The sequence below is a fragment of the Dermochelys coriacea genome, chromosome 15 (genome assembly GCF_009764565.3).
Source record: "Dermochelys coriacea isolate rDerCor1 chromosome 15, rDerCor1.pri.v4, whole genome shotgun sequence".
Lineage (NCBI taxonomy): Eukaryota > Metazoa > Chordata > Testudines > Dermochelyidae > Dermochelys > Dermochelys coriacea.
In genome coordinates, this window is record NC_050082.1 from 30,001,757 (window position 1) to 30,015,164 (window position 13,408).

Genomic DNA, 13,408 nt, shown 5'->3' on the forward strand with positions numbered 1-13,408 from the left:
GAAATGTCTTTAGACTTAATTATCTAGCACTTATTTCTCTCATATTTTGGAGAAAAGCAGACAATTATGTACAATTAGCTGTGACACCTAAGCAAGGTGCCTAAAATAGAAACATTAGTTGAAATACATTTTATTCTGACTGCAGTAATATTTTTGTACTGAAAATATTTTTTTCTTCTTAGTTTCATTGAATATTTGTGCATATTTCATTTGCTTATATCCTCTGCATTACTTTTGAAATTTCTTCTATTTTGTCAACTTCGTGTACTTTTAGAATTTCTTTCAAGATGTTGGATTTTTGTGTGTGTGTAATTTTGAAAGGAAGAACATACAGTTTATGGAGTCCAAGTATTTGCTAATTAGTGTCAGGAACTTTCACTTATCACACACTTGTCAAACTTAATCCTATTTTAAGAATAAAGAGATGTCTGTCAGGAAAAAACTGTGATCACTTAGTGTGTCTAGCTTTCTATTTGAAACTTTAAGGGAAAATACCATAACTTGAAGGTGTTGCTCCCCAACATGTGGGTCTTTAACACAAGTAAACATATTTCCTTCCTAATGTTACAGTATAAAATAAGCCTGCTTAATCCAGTTAAGAGAGTGAGGGGAGTCTTCTCTCCTCTTTATGCCAGCTCCCATTAGTGTTAATGAGAGCTGCACGAGCACATTGCAGGGAGAATAGACCTCTCAGTCTTTTCTGAAGGAATAATACAATGCTATTTTGTTTGAGTTCTTTGAGATGGACTCTGTGGTGCCCGCCCAATGCCACACAGCTCTAATCCTGCTGCGCTTGTTTTTTACCTTCACACATGTATTTCTCTTATCCTCTACCCAGTAATGAGAGTTTGGAACTTCTGGGAGGCTCTTACTGTAACTTCTAGGGTAAATTCTCTGGGGTAAGTGATAAGGGTTTTTTCAATTGACGAGTGCTCACCTTTGGAATTCAATCCCTTTTAGAGTTTGGTATAATACTAGTGCATTAATAATACTATCACTTGTATTGTGGTAGCAAATAAAGGCCCCAACTGGGGATCAGAGCCCATTGTGCTAGGCATTACACAAATTGAGTGAACCATTTTTTTTTCCCTAGTTTTTTGTAATTAATGTGCTTCAACTTTGTAAAAAGTTGAGTTGTAATGACAGTAGTGGCTACAGAAATCAATAAAATCTTATTAAAAAAATAGTCTTCCTGCAAAACTGCCCAGTAATTGCAATCTGCCTTCCACTGCTGATGGTTCTCTGTCCTATGTCTGTCTGAACTAGTCATTTCAGTTTATTGGCAAAGTCTGCTTGCTAGTGATGTCTTTGTGGTGTTTGTGTACGAGAATTGACATCCAGCTCCTAAACTACGTACAGTGGAAGTGCTGGCTCCAGTCTTTAAAATATTAAAAGCTGATCACTCAAAATATAATGCAGCCAACTTCATCTTTACTGAAAAGGGCCAGATTCTGCCACTCTACTCATGTTGAGGCTTACCTTACTCTGTGACTTTGACAGGGCTTCTTGCTATCTAAGATACCAGTCAACATGAATAAAAGTGACAGAATCTGTTGCCAAGAATGTATCTTCTCACTAGCACTTACATACTAAAAATTGTTTTTATCATTCCATTCAGAACTTCCTTTAATGATTTTTATTATTATTATTATTATTTATTATTTATTATTATGTGGCATCTCCATTAGTGGAGGTTTGCAACCATGGTAGCCCATTCTGTACAACCCTCTGCTAATGTCTTTGTGGATGAACAATCCTTTTGATCCACCCAGGATATCACATTGTCCATCCAGTATCTTCTTTTTCTGCCTCATGTTCTGCTATCAACTTTCCTTTCCACTGCCCATAAACCGGCATCACCCACTGAAACTCTTAAAATGTGCCCTGCATGCTGAATCTTTCATTTCATAAGATCTCTAACTAGCATTTACTAAGTTCCAGTCATCACCAGTACGTTTCATTAGTTATGTAGTCTATCCATGATATTTTCAGAATTATTCTATAACACCATAATTTGAGGGACTGTAGTTTCTTTATTATCAATTTGTTTGAATGTCCATGTTTCACAGCTGTAATTTAACAGAGACCAAATATACGGTTTTAAAAGTCAAAATTTAACCTTCAGATTTATGTCCCTTCTCATCAAGTGTTTATTCTTCCCCTTGCTGTATGCCTGTGATGTTCCTTGGAATTTTGCATGTTTTCCTAATATCCTTGCATAGGACCATAGCTTTTATCTTGTCCATATTTTTTGCCATATTCATATACAATTTTCACTAACTTCATCAGGCCTTCTGAATTAGCCAGCAGCACTGCACAGCAAATGTTGTTACCCATTTTCCATTCGTCTTTAATGTTTAAAACTAGTAAAACATTAATGTTTTGAAATGCAGGTGAGCTCATGGCCTCTTCAGAGAATGAACAAATGTACCAAATTAATAGCTACGTATAGTGCATAAATTTAATCTAAATGCCATAAAACGGCCACCCTAAAAATATCCAATGTAGACTTGTTGAAATTGTAAGAGAGAATGCTTCCTAGAAGATCAGACTGATGCACATGAGCCACATTTTGGGAAAGTTAAATAACAGAATATGAATTCTTTAGAAAGAATATAACTGTTGATAAAACGAACTCTATTCTATACTGAAGCAGTTACCAAAGTTTGCTCTTGCTTTGTGTGTTCAGCCTTTTATTTATGGTGCCTTAAGAAATCCCAGTGATTCTGTGCTATTTAAAGTGATAGCTACCCCAGGGGTAGCTACTTACTCCCATTGCAAAGAATTTTGATAAATTGTAGAGAAACATTCTTCAGAAGTATTGAAGATGCAGTTAATGGGGGATGATAAATTTGTCTTAGTTTGTGTTGTTTAAATAAGAATCAGATCCCCCCCCCAATGTACATGCTGTATCTATATTTAATAAAGATGTTTACTGCACTAGGGTGAAAAGGAAAACTGATTTCTAGAACTGGACTATTACATTCTCCCATGTGTCAAACATTTCCTACTGTTCCCAATACTCTGCTCTATTTTCCTATCCATAATTGATTTGGGGACGTATTCAAATACTATGCTCCTTTGGTTTAGACAGGTTTTTTTTTTTAAAAGAATTGGTTTCTATTTCCTCATCACTGTCAGTATCACACTCTACTTCTGTATCCAGCTATGCACTAAAAATCACTTGATTTTTCTATTCAATTATAGGAAATTTTCTCTGCAGGTCTAAGCAACTCCTTTTTTTAGGGTATGCGTGTTGAAGATAGTCTGTATGAAGCCTTTGAAATGTATACTGTTGTGGAAAGGTTGATAATATAAGCAAATTAATAAAAAAAAAGTTGACCACACACGCATATAAGCATAATTGCAAAGGTTTTAATTGGGTCCCATTCCACTGAGTTAACTGAATTCTTGATTAAACCTGAGTTCCCATGGATTCATTTGGCCAGATCCTCTGCTGTAGCCAAGATAAGTAGCCAACTCCCTGATTCTCTTCTTGGCCCTGATGCAGGTTAGAGCAGCAGACTCCCAAGGAGCTCTCTGCCAGCTGTGCTTATTCCAGACCTGGGAGGAACATGGCATAGAGAAAACAGGGCTACACAGACTAGGGATTCCCCAGAACAAGGGAAGGTTCAACCAAGGAAGTGCAGGTAGTTTCCATTCTGTCCATTGTAAAAGAGTGGGTGGTGGTGGGTGGAGTGAGAAATCTGCCTCCCTGTTCCTAAAAGGTTCAACAGTGCTGAGGATCTTGCAGGATCAAGCCCAAATTAGAAAGGCAGTGTGTTCTAGTGGAGAAAGCACAGAACTGGGAATCAGAAAATCTGGATTCTTTGATAGCCCTGCTATTAACTGCCGTTTGAACTTGGACAAATCACTTCACTTGTCTGTCTGTCGTGTCTGTTTGGATTGTAAGCTCTTTGGGGCAGGGATTGTCTCTCCCTTATGTATTTACACTAAGTAGGGCATTGATCACAGCTGGGGCCTCTAGGCACTGCTTTAGTACAAATAAATAATACAATGAAGTTTAACAAAGGTATTGTTTAGGGCTGTGCCACAGCCCTAAACTTCAGTTAAGGTATAAATATTCCTACCCTGGCAACACAGTATCTATAGGTTCCCTTGCACCCAGTGATTTCAATGGGACTTGACTTTGTGTAGCAGTAACAAGTAGAAAGTTAAGTCAAAGCAAAAAACTGGAATTACATTTGATTGCGCCTTTCAGTATTGATAAGAGCCAGTATGCTTTGTCGGATTGGACCGGCATCCCCAGGCTGGCGCTTTAAAGGGCCCCGGGCTCCATGCAGTGGCTGGAGCCCCGGGCCCTTTAAAGTGCCGCCCGAGCCCCACTGCTGGAGCCCTTGGGGTAGCTCCCACCCTCTTTATAACCTATTCTACCTTCCCTCCCTCCTCCCCCCTTCTTCTCAGAAGAGGGTATCTAGCAACCCCAGGGGCCCATTGTTTTTAGTAATTTAAAGTTTCAGTAACACTGAGATCACTTCTTCCTGACTGGAATATTTCAGATTGTGTTTTGGGGTTAGGGGAAGGTTTAGGGTTCTTTACTTAGGCCAGCTAGCCCCAACTGCTGACTTCTCAATATTGCATTTTACAATCATGTCATTCTGACCAAGTGGTGGGGAGACAAACTGTGACGCTGTGGTCGTTTTATCTGTAAATATATGTGACAAAGGCCCTCCTCTGCCTCAGTGGGTCCTACGCTTATTGGCGGATTTGCTCGCCTCAGAGATTCACGGCTCCCCTCAGTTTGGCTACTCTTGCTAGTGGCTCAAACCTGCCGTCCACTCGGCTCACCTCACCACTGGCCAGCATGGGGGAAACAGAGAACCATCCCTGCAGTCTCTGTGTCCCGCCTAGTGGGTTGGGGACAGGGCAGATCCCTTTCCAATTTAGACCTTCCCTTCTGGTGTTGCTCACAAACCAGATCAAGTCCTCCTGTGTCTGATCAGGAGTTGGGAGGATTGGGGGGGGGGGAACCTGGGCCCTCTCTCTACACTGGGTTCCAGCCCAGGGCCCTGTGGATAGCAGCTGTCCACAATGTTCCCTGTATCAGCTGTGTGACAGCTACAACTCCCTGGGCTACTTCCTCATTGCCTTCCCCCCAACACCTTCTTTGTCCTCACTGCAGGATCTTCCTTCTGAAGCCTGATCACGCTTGAACTTTTCACTCCTCCCGCAGCACGCCTTCTCACTCCCTGCTCCTGGCGTGCCCCCCTACTAACTGATGGGAGGTCCTTTTTAAACCAGGTGTCCTGATTGGCCTGCCTGCCATAACTGAATCTAGAAAGTTCTTAATTGGCTCCCGGTGTCTTGATTAGTTTGCCTGCCTTAATTGGTTCTAGCAGGTTCCTGATTGCTCTAGGGCAGCCCCTGCTTTGGTCACTCAGGGAACAGAGAGAACTGTTCATCCAGTGGCCAAGATATTTGCCTTCTACCAGACTCCTGTACCCCACTGGTCTGGGTCTGTCGCATATAGGACCACTGTACTTCGATTTTACTATGCCTTCTTTGTGAAAAAAATATTAGAATTCAGGTTCATGCCTGAATCTGTGCTATAACTCAGCACGGTATGATTTGAAAAGACTGAGATGCTAAACCAGTTACCCCTAAAAATAACTCCCATGGTTTATAAAGGAAATGTTGGCAGATCTTTAACACTAGCGACTCTACTGGTTATCATATGCCAGTGGGCGGAGAGAGAAAATGTGTATGCCTCTGACAGTCTTTTGGTTGCATAGCAACAATGGAACTGTAGTGGCTGATATTATAATTTGTCAGAATACTTTACACCATGAGACTTGGCGGATATTCAGTTGCATGTGGAAAAATTAACTGTTTACAGTTTTAGGGGGTACTTAAATATAATAGTATATCTCTTTAGGGTTTGCAATAGTTCTCCACAAATATATAAAAATAAATAAAGCCATAAATCTTTATATTCTAAGACAGAGGCCTGGGAAATTTTAATATGCCAATATTTTCACATGTTCATATCCCAAATGTGCTCCTGAAATGGCAGTTCCCATTTACCACTTTAAAACTGCTAGTTCTCTGAAGTTTAACTACCTCTATGTAGGGGACTGAGTTGGATGGGAAATTTTACAGTATTAAACCAATCTGTGTTTATTTCAATCTGTTTCAGTGGTGGTGGTGGAAAGGGTCTGCAAACAGCAGGGTCTTTAAGTTGTTATAGGGGTGTGATTTAAATTGTTTTAGTCATTGGTCTTAGTGTTGCAGTTTTGTTTAAAATTACATTATTGTACCAGCCTACTAAGTCTTTAATCGGGGTCAGATTTTAATCATACTTAATGTTTTGTCTTCAGTCAACCTCCTCTTGAAGATGAATAATGTGTTGTAGGAATGAAAAGGACACTGCAGTTTTTTAAATATAGTTTCCCGATTTATTTGTTTTTCCTGGTTTGTAAAATGCTTGTAAGACTTGAAAAGTTACTGTGCAAATAGAAGAGGTCAGCCTGGCCAGAAAAATGCTGTCTCTTCCTGAGTAGCTAGTGCTGGGGGAGCCGATATGGAAGCCTTTTAACCTTGTCATCAGTGAGGTCAGCAAGAATATGCACAGTTCTAGGAATTATTTATCTGTTGCTGCTGTGATGGAGACTGTGTATGTGCGCACACACAGGGTGTGAGGGGAGCTTGCATACAAGTGGGATATTGCCTTACACCAGCCACTATTTTTCAAATTAAATTTTAACACTGGATTGGTGGATTTTCTTGCCAGATCTCTAGGAAACAATAGAAACGGTTGTGTTAAATTATGATAAATTCCTTATGCACAGTACTTGCCCATCAAATAGTGAGTATATTTAAGAATCTAGATTTTCTGATTCCTTGAAGGTTTGACCTTCAGCCTGCTGCATATATCTTTAGTGTGTATGTACAAAATTATCTGGATTTCAATGTCTAATATGGATAGTAAGGCCCTTCTTCTTTACACAGCTGTATTCTTGTCATTTCAACTAATAGTTTTGCTACTGATCCAAAAATACAATTACATTTCTGTACTAAATAACTCTTTGGCCCACTCTGTGTCCCCCTCTTTCCCCTCCTCCTACCATCTCCAGAGGTAAATTAACAAAAAGAGATTCAAGCCTTAATGGACCACCATGGAAAATTCTTGGGTGTTCGTGTACATAGGGTGGCCAGCAAAAGTGTGTGCTAGAATGTTTAAAAACTCAGGACTTTTCAAGAGATGGTAAAGGGAAATGAACTCTGCTCCCACTGAACACCTGTATTACTGTTCTGTGATTCTCAAGGATCCTGCAATACCTACTTTTGTATGGCTAATGAAACTTCTTCCTGAACACACATTGAACAAGACGGATTCAACTATGCACTCAACTATGTAAGATTGTGGTGGAGTTTGCCTTTGGAAAAATGAAAGTAAGGTGACCATTCATTGACTAATGTGACAAGTATCATATCTGTCTGCTGCATTTTGCATAAGAAAGTTAAGAAGAAGCTTTCCATGAACAGTGGCATATGCAAGCTGTGCACAACCAAATAGACGTTGCTTGTTATCAGACACGTACATGAAAATGGTTTGTTGAGGAAGAAGCAGCACAGCTTTTGTCAAGGGAAATCGTGCCTCACCAATCTCTTAGAGTTCTTTGAGGGGGTCAACAAGCATGGGGACAAGGGGGATCCAGTGGTTATAGTGTATTTAGACTTTCAGAAAGCCTTTGACAAGGTACCTCACCAAAGGCCCTTAAGCAAAGTAAGCAGTCATGGGATAAGAGGGAAGGTCCTCTCATGGATTGGTAACTGGTTAAAAGATAGGAAACAAAGGGTAGGAATAAAAGGTCAGTTTTCAGAATGGAGAGAGATGAATAGTGATGTTCCCCTGGGTCTGTACTGGGACCAGTCCTGTTCAACATATTCCTAAATGATCTGGAAAAAGGGGTAAACAGTGAGGTGGCAAAATTTGCAGACGATACAAAACTACTCAAGATCGTTAAGTCCAAAGTGTGAAGTGTTACAGCGGGATCTCTCATAACTGGGTGGCTGGGCAACAATGTGACTGATGTAATTCAGTGTTGATAAATGCAAAGTAATGCACATTGGAAAACATCATCCCCACTATAGTTCTCTGAAAACGTCCACTCAATGTGCAGCAGCAGTCAAAAAAGGAAACAAATGTGGGGAACCATTAAAAAAGGGATAGATAATAAGACAGAAAATATCATAATGCCTCTATATAAATCCATGGTACATCCACATCTTGAATACTGCGTGCAGATGTATTGGAATTGGAAAAGGTACAGAAAAGGGCAACAAAAATGATTGGGGCATGGAACAGCTTCCATATGAGGAGAGATTAATAAGACTGAGACTTTTCAGCTTGGAAAAGAGACTTCTAATGTTGGCTAGCAGAACTTTGGCCAGAGTATGCAACAGCTAGCTTCTGATTTCTGGGTACATTAAAAAGGCTTTCCAAGGACTCATTGAGATTTCATTCTACAACTCCAGTAGTAAGAAGGCAGACTGAGTTGCTCCTCCCTTGACTGATGAAAAAGAGCCCATTCTGTATATATATTTAATTGCTCCCATTAATTTTATGCTATCAGCTTTTTGTTTTTAATTTTTACTGGTATTGCATGCTTGGGTGTCATGTTGGCTATTTGTTGTGTCTCAGTCCCTTCTGCAGTCAGATATTTTTGCCACTAATTGTGCAGATTCTGACTCATGAGATCCATCTCAATCAATATTTCATTTATGCCATGTCCTTATTCTACATCAGTGCAACAAGGTGTTTTAGATATTCTGTGCTTGTTTATAATGCTGTCTCTTTTTCCTTCAGATAGTGTCTGCTTTAGTGGCTATAGAAGAGAATTTCTTTCTGTTCCAGATTGGCAGGATATACAGTCTGTACATCGCTTTCAGGGATTGAAAATTACAATGATGATGAATCCTGGACTAGTGCCAAAAACAAGATTTCTAGATGGAAGTAATAAGAGGCCCAATATTATTATAAGGTCTGATATATTGAGAAACAATAGAATTAGAAACAAATGCAAGTCTTTTTTTTTTTTTTTTAAGCATCTTGCTTTATTTCACTTGAATTTTGAAATGATTTTCATGATTACTGTCATGAAAATATGTGGAGCTATAAACCAAAGCTTGGAGAATTCCATAATCTAAAAGCTGTGTAAAGCATTATGTGAAACTCCACTGGTTAGATGGAGACCATTAAAATCATATGGAGAAAAAAAGACTATTACTTAGGTGTTTTATTGGAGAGACTTTTCTTGTCCAGCAAACCTTTAAAGGCACTGATTTTGGACTGTCAGTCAGAAAATCCTTAATCGCTGTTCATTTCTCTTATGCATGGAAGAGAAGTTAGACCCTTCTATTGTGGTTTTCTTTTAAATTTCAGTTTTCTCTCCATCATGAACACTCTGTGTAGGGAATGACTCCACCTGAGGTCTCTCTACATATGTTATCTGAAGCCCTGTAGTTTTCCTTTCTGAAATGTAGACCTGGATTCTTTAGTACTAGGATTATAGGAAGGAAAGTGGACCTTAGCTTTGGTGTTTCAGTTCATCAGGTTGATAAATCCTAACATATGCTTCAGCAAGGAGCTTTCTGAAGGTGGTTTCTAATGTCAGTAGATGCACTGCAGCTGCAAAAGTTGTAAGCCGGGGGAGAGTGTTCTGTGAGTCACAGGAAAACCTTTTGGTTAGTAGTTTATATACAAAAAGAAATATAATGGTTATTTCTCTCATTTGGAGCAAGCATTTATATTATAGCCCATATTGAAAGGAGATTTACACACCTTTTGGCAGAGGATAAGAAAGTGAGAAACACTTTCAGTTAGGCTTATCAGGAATAGAAGATGAAAAGAGGGCTTACTGCCTTTATTAGTCTGTAATTGCTACAAATGTGCAGTATTCATATATTCTATAGAATCATAGAATATCAGGGTTGGAAGGGACCTCAGGAGGTCGTATAGTCCAACCCCCTGCTCAAAGCAGGACCAATCCCCAACTAAATCATCCTAGCCAGGGCTTTGTCCAACCTGACCTTAACAACTTCTAAGGAAGGAGATTCCACCACCTCCCTAGGTAACGCATTCCAGTGTCTCACCACCCTCTAGTGAAAAAGTTTTTCCTAATATCCAACCTAAACCTCCCCCACTGCAACTTGAGACCATTACTCCTCGTTCTGCCATCCGCTACCACTGAGAACAGTCTAGATCCATCCTCTTTGGAACCCCCTTTTCAGGTAGTTGAAAGCAGCTATCAAATCCCCCCTCATTCTTCTCTTCTGCAGACTAAACAATCCCAGTTCCCTCAGCCTCTCCTCATAAATTATGTATTCCAGTCCCCTAATGATTTTTGTTGCCCTCCGCTGGATGTTTTCCAATTTTTCCACATCCTTCTTGTAGTGTGGGGCCCAAAACTGGACACAGTACTCCAGATGAGGCCTCACCAGTGTCGAATAGAGGGGAACGATCACATCCCTCGATCTGCTGGCAATGCCCCTACTTATACATCCCAAAATGCCATTGGCTTTCTTGGCAACAAGGGCACACTGTTGACTCATATCCAGCTTCTGGTCCACTGTAACCCCTAAGTCCTTTTCTGCAGTTCGCCATTCGGTCCCTAGTCTGTAGCGATGCATGGGATTCTTCCGTCCTAAGTGCAGGACTCTGCACTTGTCCTTGTTGAACCTCATCAGATTTTTTTTGGCCCAATCCTCTAATTTGTCTAGGGCCTTCTATATCCTATCCCTACCCTCCAGCATATCTACCTCTCCTCCCAGTTTAGTGTCATCTGCAAACTTGCTGAGGGTGCATTCCACACCATCCTCCAGATCATTAATGAAGATATTGAACAAAACCGGCTCCAGGACCGACTCTTGGGGCACTCTACTTGATACCGGCTGAATTAGACATGGAGCCATTGATCACTACCCGTTGAGCCCGACAATCTAGCCAGCTTTCTATCCACCTTATAGTCTATTCATCCAGCCCATACTTCTTTAACTTACTGGCAAGAATACTGTGGGAGACCATGTCAAAAGCTTTGCTAAAGTCAAGGAACATATAAACTATTTACATTCTCTTTCTCCCCATGCATGATGTAAGGCAGCTTGCTTGTGAGTAGGAGAGCTTTTCCAGTATGCCTTTCTTTTGCATTGTGGGTATAGTCTAAGCATTACTTTTGCAATAGTTAGGGGTTGTTTGGTTTATTGATATGTCTTGTATGGTACTTTCCCCCCAAAAGATTATTGATGCAGAAAGTTATAATGCTGAAATATGTATGTTTGATATATTAGAATACTGTGTGTGTTGATGCCTTAAGATGTCAGAGGTGAAAGTTTGCATTCTAGCACAGTTAGTAATTTGTAACCAACTTATTTTCTCTACTCTTGTCTCTTTAAAATGTTCAGTGAGTGACCTGAGGTTCTTTCTGTAGCTCATATTCTTGGTTCACAATAATAAGTAATTCCAAGAAAAGTGTTAGTCAAGAAAAATACATAAGTATATAGTCTATTCATTTTATATAGTATTCATGTCTGAGGGCCTCTGAGCAATTAATTGAAATGTATGCATCTGTAGTTTTAAGAGAATTAATATGATGTCTGGCTAGTATTAGAATGATTGTTATTAAAGTCAGCGGATGCTATACAGAGTGGAAATTGAGAGAACATAGTGTGTAACTTAACTCCACACTGGTAGCTAAGAATAATGGCGTTTTCTCCTAAATTTATAATAAGGAGAGATCTTTCATAACTGTTGGCAAATATTGAATTTTTAATGGCTTCTTGTATGTGTCATTTGTTGTCTGTAAACAAAACTGGGTGAAGTCAGAAAAATCAAACAGAAACAAATGTTGGGATTCTGAAAGGTTTCTAAGGACTCCGATGCCCAACTCTGAGTGGAGGCCTAACTACCTCAGTCTCCCTTGGCAAATCTGAGGCAAAGTTGGATCTTTCAAGGGAGATGGATGAGAGTGATAAAGATTGTGTGCACGGTAAAATAGTCACCTAGTAAATTACTTTCTCTCAGTATTTTGGTACTTGGTGCTTCCAGACCTGCTTAGAATCTGCGTGTGCCAGAGACTCATAAAAATGAATTATAATTACACTGAGCTTTATCAAACATCAAAAAATGAAGTTTATTGCTTTTTGTTTATCCATGCTAGTTTTCAGAGCATTATAATATTCTGTGTACTATCCTCTATATATGAACTCTGATTTTTTTTTTTTTTTTAAGGGAAATGTTTTTATTTCTAATCTTTTCTGTCAGGAATTTACTGCACTGTAATTGGCACACGTGGTTTCAATGGGGATGACTCATGAGTCAGCGTTCACCAAATAAGGGCTCCGCAATCTGGCCCTAAACCTGTGTATAATGTCAGGTTTCAGAGTAGCAGCCGTGTTAGTTGCTACTCTGAAACCTGTCATTATGCAAGGCACTGAATTTAGCCGTATAGAGTGGAAATCTGTCAACTTCATGAAAAAACTGTGTATAATGTGTAACTTTATTCTGAGATATTAAAGTCAATTTGAATTCTTACCTTTTTGCTATAGAAAAGGTGTGGAAATGTTTCAGGATTTAGCTGCTGTAGGACCCTTTACTATTACATAGCTTGAATACAGTATTAGAAATCCACTACCATTTCACTTATTTATACCATCAAATTCTCAGAGCTTAGATGGATGTTATAAAAAAAAATTCAACAAAACCATTAAAATTTTTCTCTATGTAATCTAAGTTAAAACCAAGCATTATCTTCTGTGTTATCACAGGAAAGTCTATAAAACTGCAGGAACATGAAAGAGCAATTTAAAATTTTAAGCCAAACTGGTGAATGTGTCTGTCAATCAGTGTTCAAGTTAGAAACCTCCTAAGAATTATTGAACCTTCAGCAGGGCAACAAATTTAGTCAACAGACCTTATAATGTGTTGCCATTTAAATATTTGGTTGTCTTTAACTGTTCTGAACAAATATCTTCTGCTTCCAACAACTTTTCTCAGAAGTACCTCATTAATATTAGACATACTTACTTGCTATTCCCTTTCTCCTTTGCAGTTTCCCATTTTGTTTCCTGAGCTTCTCAGCGTATGCCATTCTGTTAAGGGCACACAGGAGCCTAGAAGAAGCTTGAAACATGAGGGCAGTAAGGGAAGAAAAAACATATGCAATATAATTCACCCAAGTATATAGAGAATTACTCCTGAGGGTATTCTGCACCAAAAAGATTAAAAATTCTGAGCACAATTTCAAAATTATGCAAAATCCTGCAAGTTTTATTTGTCAATAAGTAAATGCAGAGGCTCCAGTACAGCAGTGGGGAACACAGGCCACTGGCTGCACAAAGATGGGAGATCACCTTTCAGCACCCCCAGTCCTGGGAAATGGACTCAGTG

General features: G+C 39.4%; 1 protein-coding gene across 5 annotated transcripts in view; it reads left to right on the forward strand.

The window, feature by feature from the left end:
* The window catches only part of KIAA1671 (KIAA1671 ortholog), a 109,532-nt gene that overhangs the window by 58,377 nt on the left and 37,747 nt on the right, over nt 1–13,408 (forward strand). The window contains exon 1 of one of the 5 annotated variants that reach the window (XM_038373534.2): nt 6,650–6,826. The exons of 3 other annotated variants lie outside the window; for them this stretch is intronic. In XM_038373534.2, the coding sequence (XP_038229462.1) occupies nt 6,788–6,826 (39 nt within the window). In that variant the 5' untranslated portion in view covers nt 6,650–6,787. Of the gene's footprint in view, nt 1–6,649; nt 6,827–7,392; nt 7,414–13,408 lie in introns of those variants that run through there. One more of the 5 variants, XM_038373535.2, reaches the window with a different exon arrangement.